The sequence below is a fragment of the Felis catus genome, chromosome D3 (genome assembly GCF_018350175.1).
Source record: "Felis catus isolate Fca126 chromosome D3, F.catus_Fca126_mat1.0, whole genome shotgun sequence".
Lineage (NCBI taxonomy): Eukaryota > Metazoa > Chordata > Mammalia > Carnivora > Felidae > Felis > Felis catus.
The window spans coordinates 53,481,249-53,500,002 of record NC_058379.1 but is presented as its reverse complement, the minus strand read 5'-3'; the positions used below and the strand labels follow the sequence as shown (position 1 = coordinate 53,500,002).

Here is an 18,754-nt window from a genome sequence, read left to right as displayed (position 1 = left end):
TAAAATTCATTAGCATCTTGTAAGAGTATTAGATACACTTGTGATCTTGAGGTTTCCTAATATTCTGTACTGAATCTAGAATTCATAGTTACAAAAAGAATTGATTTGCTTGAGAGGAAGGGAAACATGCCCTTGCCACTGCAGAACTCCAGAGGAGGCATATCGTGAAATGTAAAGATGGCCCCTGGAGTTGTGCAGCAGCTGGGAATAGTATTTAATATGTTTTTTCATTTCTCATAAAATACTATTTCATCTTACCAAAAAGTTCTCGTATATATGAACAAAATTTCCAGTAATTTGAACCATGACCTTGTATTGCATTTCTAAATAATGAATCTTAATTTCAAGCTTTCTTACATTATTTTTGAAAACTTATTTTGAAATAATTTTCAAACTTGCAGAAAAGCTGCAACAATTGTGTAAAGAGTGACTCTCTTACACCTTTTACCAAGGTTCACCAGTGGTTAGCATTTTACCTTCTTTGCTTTATCATTCTTCCTCTGTTTATGTACACATTGATTTTTTTCTTAATTATTCTTAAGTAATTACTCTCAAGTAAATTTGCAGACATCCTTCTCCTCTGCCCCTATTTACTTCATTGAGTATTGCAATGAATAAGAATAATCTCTTAAATAGGGGTGCCTGGGTGACTCAATCAGTTAAGTGTCCGACTTCAGCTCAGGTCATGATCTCACGGATCGGATGGTGGGTTTGAGCCCCGCATCAGGCTCTGTGCCGACAGCTCAGAGCCTGGAGCCTGCTTCGGATTCTGTGTCTCCTTCTCTCTCTGCCCTCCCCTGCTTGCACTCTGTCTCTCTCTGTCTCTCAAAAATAAACAAACATTTAAAAAAAAAAAAATCCTCTCCCAAATCATAAAAAAAAAGAATCTCTCAAATAATCACAAAAACCATTATTAAATTCATGAAGTTTAACATTGATGCAGTACTCCTGTATAGTCCATATTCAAATGCCATGAGAGTTCTCCATTTTATCCTTGTAACAGTTTGTGTTTTCTTACCAGGATCCAGTCCAAGATCATACATTGCATTTACTTGTCCTGTTTCTCTAGTCTCCTTCAATTTGGGACAGTTTCTGAGCCTTCATTTGTCCTGTGTCATATGATATCTTTGAAGAGCATGGGCAAGTTATTTTAATGTAAAATAATACCTCTTTGGTTTTTTCTTGTTTCCTCAGGACTAGATTAAGGTTATACATTTTTGGCAGGGATGCTACAGAAGTGATGTTATGTCCCTGCCAGTGAATTACATCAGAAAGCTCTTGATATTAATTTGTTTCATTATCAGTGATGGGTCACACTGATAAAGTCCACCTTATTTCTCTACAGTAAAGTTATTGTTGTTTCTAATAAGTAATTTGTGGAGAAATAATTTGGGCCTACGTAAATGTCTGATTTCTTGTTAAACCTAGTTCCCCTAGTTTTAGCATCCACTGGTTGTTCTACAACTTGAATCAGTTTTTACTTTGATGATTACTAATGGTAATATTCCATTAGGTTTAATGAAGATATCAAATTTAACCCTGCATCTATTTCTTAATATAAGAAAATTGTTTTTTCCCCTTTTAAGTCCCAAATTTTGGTTGTCTATGTTACAAACTTTTGATAATCTAGAATATCTCAAACATAGGCAGAATAAGTATTTAGAAAAGGAAGAAGTGATTTAAAAAAATTTTTTTTAATGTTTGTTTATTTTTGACAGAGAGAGAGAGAGAGACAGAGCATGAGTGGGGGAGGGGCAGAGAGAGAGGGAGACACAAATCTAAAGCAGGCTCCAGGCTCTGAGCTGTCAGCACAGAGCCCGATGCGGGGCTTGAACTCACAGACCGTGAGATCATGACCTGAGCTGAAGTCAGATGCTCAACTGACTGAGCTTCCCAGGTACCCCAGAAGTGATTTATATAAAATATATTTGTATTCTTGGGGCCCCTGGGTGGTTCAGTCAGTTAAACATCAGACTTTGTCTCAGGTCATGATTTCTCAGTTCCTGAGTTTGAGCCCCACATCAGACTCTGTGCTGTTAATGCAGAGCCCATTTCAGATCCTCTGTCCCCCTCTCTTTCTGCCCCTCCCCTGCTCTCTCTCTCTCTCTCTCTCAAAAATAAATAAACATTTAAAAAAAAAGTGATATTTTCATTTTATGTACCATGAATAGCATATCCTTTTATTTCTCTGTATTTCACTTTTGAAATATTTTATATTCTCTTTATATGGTTAACTGAGCTTGGGACATAAAGCGGTTTCATCATACTGTGAATAATAGATTTGGAGCCCAAAAACTTTCAGATTGATGATCTAGTATAAATTACTTGCATAACTTAATGAACTTTAGCTTACTACTCACTTGTAAAACCAGGATAATAATTCTTTACACCTTGTCTGTCTTGTGGTAGAAATGTCATAAGGTAGAATCAGATCCTCATTATCAAACTGCTGCACAAATATTTAGTGCTGATTGTGAAAATTCTTTTTGCTACTCTAAAGCTGGGAGAGGGGGAAACTCTTAAATATTCTCTTAGTAAATTAGCTTGGGCCTTTGATATCCTTTTCATGGCTGTTGTTCATGTATTTTCCTCCTAATAAGTGGCATGTAGAAATTTATTTAGTATAACTTAGAAGTCTCAAGTAATAGCTTATTTTTTGATGATTGGAATATATTAAAAAATACATTTTTTTAGCTTTCAATTGAAGTGTAAGATAAATACAGAACAGTTGAATAGCTCATTGAATTTCACAAATTGAAGAATACTCCAGTATAACCAGGACCCAGATAAAGAAATAGAACATAACCAGCACCCCAGAAATTCTGCTTCCGTTCTCTTCTTTCTTCCAGAGTAAACCTCTAGTCACTTTTCTCTGACTTACAAATCAAAAGCAAATTTAGGTCTTGCTTTTACAGCTATATAGATCAGGGATCAGTAAACTTTTTCCAAGAATAAGCAGATGGTAGGTAATATTTTAGGCTTTACTGGCCAGAAGGTCTTTGTCTTAATTACTCATCTCTGTTGGTGAAGTCCAGAAGCAACCATATGACAGTATGTAAACAAATGGATATGGCTATGGGTCAATAAAACTTTCTTTCCAAAAAACAAACAAAAAAAAACCCCAGGAGGCAGGCTGAATTTGGTCCATGGGCTGTAGTTTGCCAATCCCTGGTGTAGATCAATGTCCAGCTAGGCTAGCAAGAAATTAAAAATCAAAATTTTCCTGGATGGTAAAGGGAAATGGAGAAAAAATGGTTAAGAAAAAAATACCACTAGAAAGGGAACAATACTCTCTGTTTTCATTTAGATGATAATGATATTGAAATGTTTACAGTATGCCTGACATTGGCTATATTGAGACTTTTACATGTATGTTAACCTTCAGTTAATACAGATGAAAGATTACAATCTATAAAACACAGCACTCTATTTTCAAAATGAAATTTTAAGGCAACTTTAGTTCTTTATTAAAACAGATGCTATACAATTGAATGTCTGTAGCTTAAGTACTAAGTAATAAGGAATTTTACTAGATGAGACCCACAACAGATTTTGAAATTATTATGAGACTTTTTTATAAATGAGGAAATTAAGTCTTAAGATATTAAATGCCTTATCCAAGATCACAGAGCTAATATGTGAAGTTGTTGGAATTCAAGTCTAACTCCAGCACATAATAAATAAGGAATGAATAAATGATTCTGATCCTAGATTCTTTTTTTTTTTTTTTAAGTTTATTTATTTATTTTGAGAGAGAAAGGGAGAGAGCATGAGCAGGGGAGGGACAGAGAGAGGGAGAGACAGAATCCTAGGCAGGCTCCACACTGTCCGTGCAGAGCCTGACATGGGGCTCCAACTCACAAACTGCGAGATCATGACCTGAGCTGAGATCAAGAATCACACACTTAACCGACTGAGCCACCCAGGTGCCCCTGAGTCTAAATTCTTTATCCTAGATTATATCGCAGATGATTCTGTTGGTTTAAATAACAGCAGAAAGTATTGTTCATGCTTTCCCTTATCTCAGCTGTTTTTAACTACTTTTGTTTATGCTATATTTTAACAAGACAGTGTTTTTATTGTCATATGTATATTTTTTTCTTTTCTCAGGAACCACCAGAAATGGAACTATTAAAATTTTTCAGGCCAGAAAACACTACAGTTCCTTTAAGACCGTCAGTAGAGCAGCTTTCTAATCTCATTAAAACGAGTCTTCACTATCCAGAATCATTTAATCATCCATTTCATCAAAAAAGGTCTGAGGCTTATTTTTGTTAAAATTTTTCTACGTGTGCACACCCACGCAGAGACTCTTATTTATTTAAACGATAGCATTAACCCAAATATTGATGAAGAAATTTAGAATAATAGTATCTGTAAAGTGCTCTTAAATATTTTACCCTTTACTCTGATTACTGTATGTTGCACCTGTGGTTAGAGATGGCTATTTGCCTTAGACACCTCAATTGCCAAAAGTTTCTGGTGGGCAAGTTTATCACTAAGTCAAAAACAAGGAAAAAATATGTTATTTGTTTTTGTGTTGGACACAAATTAATTGTAAGAAATGACTATAGTATAGACTCATCAAACAGTTCAAGTTTTAATAGCATCATTTACTTAAGATTTACTAAGTGCCAAACTTCTTGGGGAATGATGTTCAGTTCAGTTGAACAATGAAGTTCAAACTGTGTGGGTCTACTTATACATGATCTTTTTTATTGTACATGTGTTTTCTCTTAAGGGTTTTCTTAATATTTTCTTTTCTTCAGCTTCTTTTATTGTAAGAATATAGTATATAATTCATATACCATACAAAATATGCATTAATCGACAGTTTATGTTATTGGTAAGGCTTTGGGTCAACAGTAGGCTATTAGTAGTTAAGTGTTAAGGTAGTCAGAAGGTGTATATGATTTCTGATCGTGTGGGGGTTGGTACCCCTAACCCTTGTATTGTTCAAGGGGCATCTGTATTTGCAATTTTGGTAAGTAGGTTGATTATATAAACTTAAGGTTCTGTAAATAAAAAGTCCTAAATCAGATGACACTTCAAAAAGTTGCTGGTTTGCAGGTATAAAAACATGGAGAGAAGTCTATTAGAATCAGTCTATAAGTGAAAATTGAAGGTGAAAATTTTGGTGAAGTCACCCTGGGTAGGGGTGGGAATGAGGTGGGATAGAACAAAAAGAACAGTGACCTGCAGAACAATGACATCTGAGAGAAAAGCTAAGGAAAAAGAAATCCGTGAAAAAGACTGGTTGAGAAGTAATTAGGAAGAAAAGATCAATGAGAAAGTGATATCTCAAAAGTTCAGTGAGAGAGAAATGGGTTAACTGTTTAAAATGCTGCAAAAATGTCAAATAGTAAAAGGATGAAAAGGTTACTTATTGGATCTGACAATGAGTGACTACAGTCATTTCCTCCCCGCCCCCCACAAAATTAACACCCAAATAACCAAACTACCTGTATTCAGGAAATAAAATATTGCTAGCATCACAGAAGCCCGCTGGTACTCCCTCACAGTCACTACCCTGCCCCCCCCCCATATTGGTAGTCATTTCTTTGCTTCTTTTTATAATTTTCCCAACTAAGTTTATATGCATCTCTAATTTTGATTTTCATGGGGCATTTTTTGAACTTTATTATATAAGTGGAATTATACAGAGTATCTTCTTTTTATGTCCAGCTGCTTTCATTTAATATTATGTTAGTAATTGTCAGCCACTGCATGAAGCTATAGCATTTTCATTGCCATATGAATATGTTTGAACGCACTGGAATAATTTACTCTCTTGATGGACTTTGGGATTATTTTCATATTTGAGCTATTTTGAATTCTGCTGTGAATAATCTTGTGTATAATCTCTCGGTTTATGTGAACTTGCCCAGCCCCCCCTTATTTTTGCATACTTATCTAGGAATTTTTCCAAATAGTTTGACCATCTTGTACAACTCACCAGCAGTTCCCTTTGCTTCATTTCTTTACCACCACTGTTGTCAGATTTTTAAAAATTTTAACCATTTAAATTATTTATAAAATTCTTTTTGTCCAGGTCTTAATGTTGCTCTAATATGCAGCTGTAGTTGAGGGGGAAGATGGTATGTTTTATCCCTATCAATCTGTCATGACTTCATGTACTTTCATGGGAAATTTGGATTCCCTGATGTTTCTTTCTTTTTTTTTTTTTTTTCAATGTTTATTTACTTATTTTTGAGAGAGAGAGGAGAAGGGACAAAAAGGGAGAGGGAGAGAGGGAGAGAATCCCAAGCAGGCTCCACGCTGTCAGTGCAAAGCCTGATGCAGGGCCTGAACTCATGAACTGTGAGATCATGACCTGAGTCAAAACCAAGAGTCAGACACTTAATGACTGAGCCATCCAGGGCTCCGCCCGCCCCCCCCCCCCCCCCCCCCGCCCCGATGTTTCATTGTAACCCATTGTTCTACTTTATCAGACCTATCCTGCTTCATATCTTAGATTCCATGGTGTTTCTTTTTAACCGTAGCAGCAGTTAAAACCTTGGCTGTGCTTTAGAGGTAAGGATATTTAGGAATTGTCCACATGATTCAATTGGAGTTAAAAAGCATCATAGAATCTGGGAATCTAGCATGGAATTATGTGAAGCAGGGCAGGTTTGATCAAACTAGAGTAGAGTGGTGGGTTAAAAATAAAACATCACAGAATTAAAACTGTACACAAAGTATGTGAAAACAAGGCAGGCTAGATAAGGATGAAATGTGGCAGTTTTTTCCAGCCCTTGCTGCCCATTAGAATTACCTGGGGAATTTTTAAAGATTCCAGTGCCAGTTAAATCAGAATCTCTGGGAGTAGGACCCAGGCATCTGTATAATTTAAATGCCCTCAGATGATACCAGCATGTACCTGTATCCATCACTGTTGCCACAGAAATGCTTCACAACAAACCACTCCAGAATTTAGTTGCTTATAAGGCATTCTTATACTCATGGATCCGCAGATCAGCTTACCATTTGGCTGCAGCTCACCTTCAAGCTGTGGTTGGTTGGGTTCATGTCTGCACCACATATATTTTGGGCTCAGTGCAATGGGCAGCAGCTACTTGGATATGTTCTTCTTATGGCATATCTCTGGAGTACAAAGGTGAGTTATACTGAGATAGCACATTTAAGGCTTTTGTTTGCGTCAAAGACATTAATATTCCATTGGCCAATTAGCCTCACCTTCACATCAGCAAGAATGACTCCTAGTCCCACAGTGGGAAGTAAATAATGGCTAGGGGAGTAAATAATGAAGTGAGGGGAGTAAATAATGGCTAAACAGTAATTATAGTTACACCGCAGCCACCAAGATGGAGAAGCACTGGAGAAGCACTGATGTAGAGGGCCAGAGTGGTTGGTCATCCTTACAAAACTAAGAATAGAAGTGTACTTGAGTGAGAGAGCTGGAGAAATGGGAGATGGTTGTCAGAGAGTGGAGTGACAGTATTATTTCAGAGGTAGCTATTTTAGGTGACTAAAAAAAAATTACAATATGATTAAGGAAGGTAGATGGATGAGTTTTGAATAGTACTGATGGTTATGGAGGTGGTATGAATTTGGGAAGGTGTTGAATGAGTTATCTACTTAGTAAAGTTGTCGGGATTGAAAAGAAGAAAGCAAATTCCTGCTGAAGCTTTTAACTGAAGCCAATTAGATGATCTGGAAGAGAAGCCTTCGAGCAGTGTCTCTCACGTAGGTGGTATGCCTCTGCTTCCCAGACGTGTAAGATGAATGGGAGGTGGGAGGTCAAGCAGATGGTTCCCTCATCTTTACCTCAGATATTTCAAAATACTCATCCTTTCTCCCTCCCCCAAAGAATCTGCTGTACTGAGTTACTATTTTTGGTTTTAGTATTTTAGTATGAGGACATAAAAAAAGATTAAAAACCATGGAGTAATATGACCAAAAACTGGATGTTTTGACAGAAGGGGTAGGAGGAAGAAATCATCAAGAAGTGGCATTGAGAACTACATTAATGATACATTCTGACCCGAGATATGGAAGCTGTTGGAAGAAACACAGCATCTAATGTTGAGAGGACTGTAGAGGAAGCCGTGTATTCAGCCAAATTTCAGTTAAAGCAAGATATAGAAACATAGAGATTAAGGGTCTAGGGGAGTGTTCTTAATGTAACATAGAAATGTGGGAGGGAATGCGACAGCAGGAGGTTTGGTTATGGCAGTAGCACACGGATCATACAGGAACAAGAATATGAGGAAGAATATTTGACCAGAGATAACAGAGGTGAAACACTGGGTTTAGCTGCCATAGTTTTCAAAATAAGAAGTCACATTAGACATTGTTTATGGAGCTTTCGAGCATTATTCTCAGCACTTAGCATATTTGATCTCACCTAATCATCATAACAAACCCAAGAGGTAGGTACAATTATTGTTCCTAGTTTGCAGTTGAGAAAACTGAGGTACAGAATTATTGAGTAGATATTTGAACCTTAGTCAAACTGTAGTATGCTTTTATTAATGCTAAATTTGGTGGTGGGGGGATAGTTGTCAGCAGTTTGGTCTCTAGGGACTGTTTGTGCCTCATCAGATTAGCATTTTTCAAAGACTATTAGTATAAAGTGTTTGTTTTTGTTTTTAATTAATTTTGAGAGAAAGGGAGCAGGGAGAGGGGCAGAGAGAGAGAGGAGAGAGAGAATTCGAAGCAGGCTCTGCATGAGAGAGACCATGAGATCATGACCTGAGCCGAACTCAAGAGTTGGACACTTGGGGCGCCTGGGTGGCTCAGTCGGTTAAGCGTCCGACTTCAACTCAGGTCATGATCTCACAGCTCATGAGTTCGAGCCCCGCATCAGGTTCTGTGCTGACAGCTCGGAGCCTGGAGCCTGCTTCGGATTCTGTGCCTCCCTCTCTCTCTGCCCCAACCCCAGCCCACTTGCATTCTGCATTTGTCTCTCTAAAAAATAAACATTAAAAAAAAAAAAAAAAAAAAAGAGTTGGACACTTAACCAACTGAGCCACCCAAGCACACCTAGTTTTTACTATCTCTTTATTCTTTGTGTTTATAGAATAAAATATTAATACTAGTATGTAAGCAGGCTTCATTTGTGCCCAGGTTATGTCCATTTATTATATTCTTGATTTGAACATACACCAGTCTATTCATATATCCTCTTCCGTCACTGCCTGTCCTTTCTGTGCTTAGTAATGCTTTAGTAATTTATTAATTCTAAAGTGATAGGAGAAACTGGGTTACCTGAGAAAATGTGTCCACTTAAAAAGGCTTTCCTCATAATTTGTTCTATAGAAAGAACTTTCATATTCTCTGTAACACAATGGCTTTTATGCAAATTTGGTAGAAAAGCAAATGTCAATCTAGTCCAAGTTCCCAAAATAAAGTAAATTTCAAGAAACATAAAGAGAACAGGATTAGTTGTTGGGATTTTCATGATTTATTTTTTTCTTCATTGATCTGAGTTTTACTTTGTTTTTCATTTTGAGAAATAACCACTTAGAAACACTTGGGTGTTTTGTTTTGTTTTGTTTTGTTTTTTAGTAGTAGCTATAATAAATGGAAATAAGATGGTTTTGTGGATGTATATATTCTGGGATTTAGTATGCAAGTATTGTAGTAACAGGTTTTTCTTATATACACACATAATTTGTCTGGAGTGATTTTGGAACTCAGTTTTTTTCCCTACTTGAATCTAATTAGTTTTAAGGAGATTGTTAGGTATTCTTAAGTGTTATTTTCAAGATAGCTGATTTAAAAAAGAAAATACACAACTTAACCTTTTTCATTTTTCTTCCACAGCCTTTGTTTAGTACCAGTCACCCTTTTACTTTCCAATTGTTCTAAGGCTGATGTTGATGTAATAGTTGATCTTCGGCATAAAACAACAAGGTAAAGATGTATTTAGTGCAAGATTGTTTTGTGGCTTAAGATTGATTTGAGAACAATTTAATTATGGATATAATTACCTAATGTGGATAGAGAAAGTTTATTCAGGCGTGCCCTGGGTGTTTGGTTTTACAGAAATGTTACAGAAGACTTACAGAGGGTTGTCTCAGCATTACAATAGTGATAAAATAACAAGCAGTTTCCAAGAGCAGCAAATTGTTTTGATTGGAGACAGAATTTTTCAGAAAAGTTTGTTGGTGATAAAAAACTCTAAAATTGAATATCAGCAAGTTTGTGATAGAAGTGTTTTTAAGGTTTTTTTTTTTTTTTTTTGTGCGTGTATGATTGTAAAATAATACTTACCCAAAAATACAGGTACATACTTCCATATCTGATCCCTCAAGGCTAGATGCTTTTTGGAATTCAGAAATTTTTGGATTTTTGGAAAAGTAATATGAAACGTGAATGGATTACTACTGTATAAACACTCCAAATAGGATCTGGGGCAGCTGTATGGAATCCAGACATGTCCTATGTATGATTATGTGTGTCATAAATTAATGCCTTATTGGTAGATACTGGGTTCCATTTTTCAGCATTATAAATGGTTTCAGTATTATAAGCATTCCTGTATATGATTTTTTTTTTTTTTTTAGGTACAGATAACCAATTGGTTAAAAGCTGAGGTTTGAAATCAGGTTCCATTATTTCCCACCTGCTGTTGTGAGCATTAAATGCAATAATGCTTGTGCCTACAACATAGTAACTATTAATAAATGTTGACTATTAGAGCAATAGTAATACTAGCTGTTTTCATTGTTGTTATTAAGAAACAGTTGGCTTCATGAAAAAGTTTCTAGAAGTAGAATTGCTAGATGAAAGGGATGTGTTACTGAGACTTGGGGAAAATTTTTATAAAACCCTTCAACTTACCATTTTCCTTCTCCCACATAGTCCAGAAGCATTGGAAATCCATGGATCATTTACATGGCTTGGACAAACACAATATAAACTTCAACTTAAAAGCCAGGAGATTCACAGTTTGCAGCTGAAGGCATGCTTTGTCCATACAGGTGTTTATAACCTTGGAACACCTAGGGTATTTGCCAAGTTATCGGACCAAGTTACAGTGTTTGAAACGAGTCAGCAGAACTCCATGCCTGCCCTGATCATCATCAATAATGTGTGATGACTTGCAAATTTGTACTGAAATCCACAAGAATCAGTTTTATTTTACTGAATGGGTTTTAACAGCAGTATTTGTTATACCTAACTTGTTATGGAGGTTGGTGTCGGGTCACTGCAAAATACTTTCGACTTGTCAATCTGTTGATGATGCAAAGCACGTTGGACTGAGAATACTCATATTCTTTTTTTGTATTTCTTTAAACCCTGGTAATAATTTACATGCTCATAATACGGAATTTCAACATAGCCACGCACCTTATTAAGCCCTGTCTTAAAAACCAGTGTCTAAGTCTGCTGTTACAACATATTGATGGTATATGAATATTACCAGATGATTTTGAGGAAGGAAAGGCCTTGTTGGTGATACTCCTGTTAAGCCATTAGTCTATAAATTCCAGCTTTACTGTGAAGTTCTATAGAGTGTTAAATACGGATTTTCCTGTCTTGCTTCACACAATTCTCTAAAATACATTTTGAACTTTGGTTATAGAGTCTTCATACTTCAGTATCTGGTGGTTCCTATGGCTTATACATAACTTTGTAAAAAGAAAAAAATTTTTTCTGATGCTTTGAATATAGTTTTGAAAGGAGTTTGACTTTTTTTTCCTCATTCATCTCAGTATAGGGTGCACTATTTCACAATATGAGATTTTTTGTCATTTAAATTATCATATTCTTTATTATGTAACTTTAACATTTGAGTTGATCTGTTTAAAATATGAATCTCAAGTTAATTAAAAATAAGCTTTTCAAAAATGTATTATATTTATAACAAATGTAAATAGAATAAAGACATGCTATTCACTGTATAGATTTATTAGATGCCTTTTTTTAATTCTGAGGACATCATATAGTCTTTATTTAAAATGAATGCTAACCATATTAATTATAGCAGGACAAACTAGTTTCCTAAGAAAGCCTTGTTTCCAAACATGAAGTACAAGGCTTTGTTCCAGTAGTCCTTGGTGGCCATGTTTACATGAGCAAACAAATTTTGTCTGTAAATATGTCATGTCTGACACCCAGTTACAAATTTGGAGAATTCTTTAATATCCTGGGAGAAAGGAAGATCATGCCTACTGGACTATTGAAAATAACCACATTGCAGACTCTGATGCTGGGTATGGTAGACGAGGTGATTAGCCTTCCTGCTGAAGAAAAGTAGACTCTAGACAAAAGAGAAGAAAACCTCTTACAAAAAACAAAGTGTTAACAGTATAGTCAGTTATTAGTGGACCAAAATCTAGAAGAAAGTCTAGAGGGGCGAGATCAACATTTGAGGCTACTTTGCCTTGGGAGTGTTTATCTACTTAGGAAGAAGCAGCCGATGCACAGAGCCTTATGTTTGACATATTTTGAAACAAATACAGGTCAGGAGAAATCATTGGAACTTCTGAAGCAAGGAGACAGTATTTGGAAAATAAGCACAAGAAACTAAGGGACCTACTGGGTTCAGTGAGAAAATTTTATGTTTATCTGGAGTCCCAGAAGGAGGAGAGAGAGGGTAGGGCAGAAGTGGTATTTGAAGAGAATCTCTGAGAATTTTCCAAGATGAACACCAAATTACAGATTCAAGTGGTTTAGTGAATCCCAAACAACAGAAATATAAAGAAGCCTATATCTGGATGCCACGTAGTGAAAATGCTGGGAATTAAAGAAAAGGGGAATACAATCTTGAATACAGAAGACAATTGGTAGCATAACTGATAGCATACCTCGGAATAAAAATAATGGAAATCAGAAAAAGGGGGGGGGGTATCTTCAAAGGGCTGAAAGAAACTAACTGCTAAGCCAGAATTTAAACTCAGCAAGAATACTTTCAAGAATGGAAATGAAACATATTTTAAGACAAAACCAGAGAGTTTATTTCCAGGTGGCCCTAGGATAATGATGTCTACCTAAATCTTCACCTTTCCCTTCATTCTGCAATTAAGTATACAAATCAAGAAGAGCAAGTGAAGCCGCACCCAACTCCTACCTTTAGCATAACTAGACAGAGAATACTGCTAATTTGAAATTATCTGTACATGGAGAATCTAGCACTGAATTGCAGCAAACTGTCTCAAGCATCTACTACAAGCCTTTGTAGAGAGTGGAGGTGGGGAAGACAGGAATCCAGAAGGAACTGTGGAAAGGAGCCAAGAGAACACACAGGGGTTAAGGGCCAGCTGAAGTCACTCTCAAACAATGTCTACCCTCACTGCAAAAGTACTCAGCAAGAGGGGCACCTGGGTGGCTCAGGCGGTTAAGTGTCCGACTTCGGCTCAGGTCGTGATCTCACAGTCCTTGCGTTTGAGCCACGCGTCAGGCTCTGTGCAGACAGCCTGGAGCCTGCTTGAGGTTCTGTATCTCCCTCTTTCTCTGCCCCTCCCCTGCTCACGCACTGTCTCTCTCAAAAATAAACGTTAAAAAAATTTTTTTTAAGTACTCAACAGGAGATCTGGCAGATGGAGCTCTGATGACAGGCTTTGCAGTGGGGCCTCTTAGGAGCAGCAAGAAACAGGGTCCATTCATCAGGCAGCTAAGGAAACGGGAATAACCTTATCAGTTGGCTATTTAGGAGAGTATTGAGTATTATGAGGCTTGTGCAGCTCAAAGAACTTACAGTCTCAACAGAAATTTTTTCATTAAGTTTCACGCCCTTAGGCCTGATTTCCAGAAGACTCCATTAAAATGCAAATAACCTGTGAGTGCCGTAATAACCAAATCGATAAGATTCGTCAGGCTGCTTGTAAGAGCAGGTCTCGGCTCCTGGTGGCATGGGACACAGGAACAGTGCCTAGAAGGAAGGTGAGGAGTGCTGGTGGGAGGTGCAGGGGTGGGGGCGGGGATTGGAGGAGCCAAAGAGAAACTTGATCCATCTCATGCTTTTGCTAGGGCCAGCGCTGTTTGATAATATCCCATTGCTTGTTTCCAGGGTTATTGGGCTGTAGTTTGGGGCCTCAGAAGAGTTTGCATGTCCTGTGTTTCCCCCCTCCTCCCCAGGTTTCTGTTTTGATCTTTAAGCTGTGATAGAAGTCAGCTTTACTAACCAACAGTTTGCACTTCCTTAGCTGTTGAATTAATTATGCTGTACTTGGTGGGAGGAAGGGACACATCTGAGAATTAGATGCTTTTGTGAAAGGCACCCCCCTCCCCAGTTCATTTTTTGCTTTTGAATGGTATGTGTTAGTTCAGCAAACATTCCAGGAGGATTATTTCAAGGCTATTATCTGTTGATTAGAAAGTCTGGTTTCAAAATAACTTACTAACCAGAGGAGAGGCTCATTTGACTGGGACCGGCAACTCCCAGAATTTTACCACAAAACCCTGATACACGCAGTAAAGGAAGCGGAGGAGCTCTTTCCAAGGCTGGCCTCTGTAATTGAAGGAGGACGGGCTGTGGTGTGGGCTAGAGGGAGCCAGGCTCAGCCAAGTCTGAAGCAGGTGGAACCTCAGCCCCTGTGCTTTCGGCAGTTGCCACAGTTTATTCTAGTATGTATCCCAGCAACCTTCTAGGGGGAACTGCACAAAAGTGAGGAGAGATCAAAATACCTCATTTTCCAGATTCAAGAACTTTGAAGATTCAAAACCTGGCCACAGAGCAATTTCTGTTAGGGTTGCAGGGGGGCGCCTGGGTGGCTTAGTCAGTCAAGCACCTGGCTCTTCATTTAGGCTCAGGTCAAGATCCCAGGGTTGTAGGATCAAGCCACATGTTGGGTTCCGCGCGGAATGTGAAGCCTGCTTGAGATTCTCTCTCTCCTGCCCCTCTCCAGTCGAGCACATGCTCCCTCTCTCAAAACAAAACAAAACAAAGCACTTCTGGGTCTTAGGCTACTGCTCATCTGTTCCTGACTCTGCATTCAATGCCGTCTTGCTCTGGTGAAGTTTGAAATTATCCATAGTGGGAATATTTACCCCAGGAGCATCAGATGCTACACATTAGGACTTGATGTATTGATGTTTGCTGTTTAGTTCTCAGAGAACAATGGGGAATATAATAATGTAGGTTAAAAATGTTGCATTCAGGTAGCTGTTACATTATGAATAGCACAAATATTTGAGGAAATATCCCTCCAGAATCTGAAAACTATTATCCAGATCAGCAAAGAAGTTGCTCATGTCATTGATGAACAGCATCAGGTGAGGACCCGGCATGGCATGTCTTCTCACTTTTCTCTTCCTCAACGTAAACAAAAATATCAACCAACACTCATATTGGAATTACTCTCATTTGTTGATTGCAACATAAGTTGGTTGCGTAAGAGTTTGGCAAAACTCAACAAAAGCCTTCTGTGAGGATCAGTGAGCTATATAGAATTTATAATACAGAATATTACATATTTTATTATTTGTAAACTGTGCTGCAAAGACTTGATACCTGCTTAGAAACTTTTTTCCTGTAAGTTGATAAACATTTACCAGCAGACCTCTGGGTATGGGCATAGACATAAAGAAGTTCTATATTGTAGTTAGCCAAGAGCTAAGGTGTCTTATGGAATATTCCAGACCTTAGGACTCAATAGGGCAACACTTCTCAAACTGTATGGGCATAATCATTGGTCACTACTAAAAGTGGAATTCCATACACTACTTCCCTAGAAATCGATGGTCTACCTGCCTAGACCAATTTTGTTGGTTTGGTTTGAGTGTGGAATCTTGTTTTTGTTGTTGAGGTTTGTTTGTTTATTGTTTTTAAATCTTGTGGTTTGGGGCACGTGGGTGGCTCAGTTAAGCATCTGCTCAGGTCATGATCTCACAGTTTATGAGTTTGAACCCCACATTGGGCTCTGGCTGACAGCTCAGAGCCTGGAGCCTGCTTCAGATTCTGTGTCTCCCTCTCTCTCTGCCCCTCCCCTGTTCTCTCTCTCTCTCTCTCTCTCAAAAATAAATAAACATTAAAAAGATTTTTTTTAATCTTGTGGTTTTTAACAAGTCCTGATGCTAATGAGGGGGCCTGTCCACCACACTTTAGGTAACATTGCCCTAGGGAGCCTGCAAAGCACTGTTTTTTTTATCAAGTTTGTTTCCATCTAATTTTTAGTCACATCATAGAAATATTATTCTTTAAAAGTTCTAGGTGGCTAGGCCAGTTGTCTTAACCATAAGCCCCTAAAATATGGCAAATTGTTCAAAGATTAGTTTTCTACTTAAGGATATTGAAATAAAATTCAGTTTACAATAGCTCTTATGCTCAATTAGTTAAAGTAAACAATTAGGCTGTGGTTGATGTTCAATCCCAGCTTGCCTGTCAACTTTACTATTTCTTGGCCATTGATCATCCATAACTATTAACTCTTAGTAGCTTTTGACGTTGTCAGTTTTGCCATTCACAAATACTAGGCATAGGTAGATGAGAGCTATAAATAAGATGGCCACATGGGTTTTCACTGCAAATGAGGTATTTTGAGAGTGAAAGGGGGCGCTGTTAATTTCAGTGGGACAAACAGGCATAAACTGGGTCTGTTGCAGGCTCACTGGGATGTGTGTTCGTATCAGCCTCAGCTTTCCTTCCTCTCAGGTTATTTGCTGGTTGACATGTTACAGTGAATTCTGCTACACATAAGTACTGCAATTCACAAAGCAGCCATAAAGACTCCTTCCTAGATGCTGGAGAAGTTCTAGCTCCCTGCATTTTGGCAGCAATGTTTACTCAATTCTTGGGGTACCTGGGTGGCTCAGTCGGTTGGGCATCTGACTTCAGCTCAGGTCATGATCTCTTTGGTCAGTAAGTTCGAGCCCCACGTTGGGCTCTGTGCTGACAGCTCAGAGCCTGGAGCCTGCAGATTCTGTGTCTCCCTCGCTCTCTGCCCCTCCCCCACTCACGCCTAGTCTCTCAAAAGTTAATAAATGTTAAAAAAAAAAAATGTTTACTCAATTCAGATGTGATGGTGAGTGGCAAAGATTCAGCTAATCTTCAGATTGGAATCAAGTGACAGAATTTCTTGATACTTAGTGGCCAGAACCAGGACTGAATTTTAGCCCTCCAAGGGGTATAGGCTACTGGCCTATCTAGTTCCTTAAACCGTCTTCATGTAAGCATGGAGGACCTTGTAGAATATCTCTGGCCAATATGCATATCTTGAACACCACTTATATCAATCACCTTACGTTGATTAAACTCAACTAGTGCTAAGTGAGATGACTGATATTTGAAAGGTTTTGGTAGACATTTTTGGATTATGGACTGAGGAGGTATTTTCAATGACTAAATAACCATTCCTGGGTTAGGTACTTCAAGTGTTTTTTTAACTACTCCTAGGTGGTTAAAACGAACTTAATTTATATATCCCCCTGTGTTGGTGAACTATTTTTTTTTTAATTTTTTAAATGTTTTTATTTATTTTTGAGACAGAGAGAGAGCAGGGGAGGGTCAGAGAGAGAGGGAGACACAGAATCTGAAGCAGGCTCCAGGTTCCGAGCTGTCAGCACAGAGCCCGAGGCGGGGCTTGAACCCACGGACCGGGAGATCATGACCTGAGCGGAAGTCGGACGCTTAACCGACTGAGCCACCCAGGCGCCCCGTTGGTGAACTATTTTAAAGTAAATTACACTCAATATAACATTTAATTATAACTTAAGAAATGAGTACAGATGCACCAAGATGGAATATTTGCTCTTAGACTGATAAGAACTGTAATAAGACAATGCTTTAAGCGCAATATTATAAAATAGTATTTCCCAAGATATTTTTCACTGAATAGGATGTTAATAGGTATTAGATGAAAAAAGAGTTCCCTGACTGAACAAATTAGGGAATGAGGGAATTAAAATTAGAGGTTTCTTTACTGCTCATGTGCATTCATGGGGGTTTCCCAGACATTTTCGACCAGGGACCAGCCCTTCCTCGCCAAGCGTTTTTCAGAGCTAGTGATAACGCTTACAAACCAGAGATCAGCAAACTTTTTCTGTCCAGTAGCAGACAGTTAGCCTTTTCGCGTGTTTGGGATCATACAGTCCCTGGCTGCCAAACATGGGATGTAAATGAAAAGGTGTGGCTATTTTTGTAAACAAACACCTGTTTCTGTAAGTAAAGTTTTATTAGTTTTAACACTGAGTGATATCATCAGTATATTTTGGGAACCTGGACAAGACCAGAGAATAAAGGAGGAGAAAGGGGAGAGGACAAAGCATAGTGAGAAGAAATGCCTCATTCCTCTTTGGCAGGTTTCGCTAGAATTTCGCAAGTGATTCCTGAAACCAACCATGTCCACTAGAGGGCACCAGGACTGCAATTTTACGTTGGTGCCATCCTTCCCATTTGCTTTGACAATGTTGAAATTTATCATTTTATGAGGTAGCACTTAGTGGAGTTTAGGTTAGCATTTTCCTTCTTCTGCTACAGAGAATTAGAATCAGGCAAATTAATAATTTACCAACCTAACATTAACGATATTAAGCCAGGATATACTTCATAATTAAAACTTAATTGACTTTCTAGTAGCCTTTACCTCATCCAGAGAATCAAGATGGATGGATTTTCTTGAAACTTTTAATAACTTAAGGCACTGAAAGTTGCCTTAAGGCACTGAAAGTAAAACTAAAGTTTTACTGATCAGAAAGTCATTTTAATTTGTCATAGTGCAATCTAAAATGGAGGCTACATTGGGAAATTGTTAAATCAACAAAACCTCTGATAAAAGATGATGGTAAGAATTCCTCCATCTTGGGGCACCTGGCTGGCTCAGTCACGGAGCGTGTGATTCTTGAT

The 18,754-nt window shown here is 38.0% G+C and overlaps 1 protein-coding gene across 6 annotated transcripts in view; it reads left to right on the top strand.

The window, feature by feature from the left end:
- TRAPPC8 (trafficking protein particle complex subunit 8) overlaps nt 1-11,873 on the top strand; it is an 83,530-nt gene extending 71,657 nt beyond the window's left edge. For 5 of the 6 annotated variants that reach the window (XM_045042026.1, XM_045042027.1, XM_045042025.1 and 2 more), the window contains 3 exons: nt 4,111-4,256; nt 9,790-9,879; nt 10,831-11,873. In XM_045042026.1, the coding sequence (XP_044897961.1) occupies nt 4,111-4,256; nt 9,790-9,879; nt 10,831-11,065 (471 nt within the window). In that variant the 3' untranslated portion in view covers nt 11,066-11,873. The remainder of the gene's footprint in view (nt 1-4,110; nt 4,257-9,789; nt 9,880-10,830) is intronic. The other variant, XM_045042029.1, reaches the window with a different exon arrangement.
- The last annotated feature ends 6,881 nt before the right edge of the window (nt 11,874-18,754 follow it).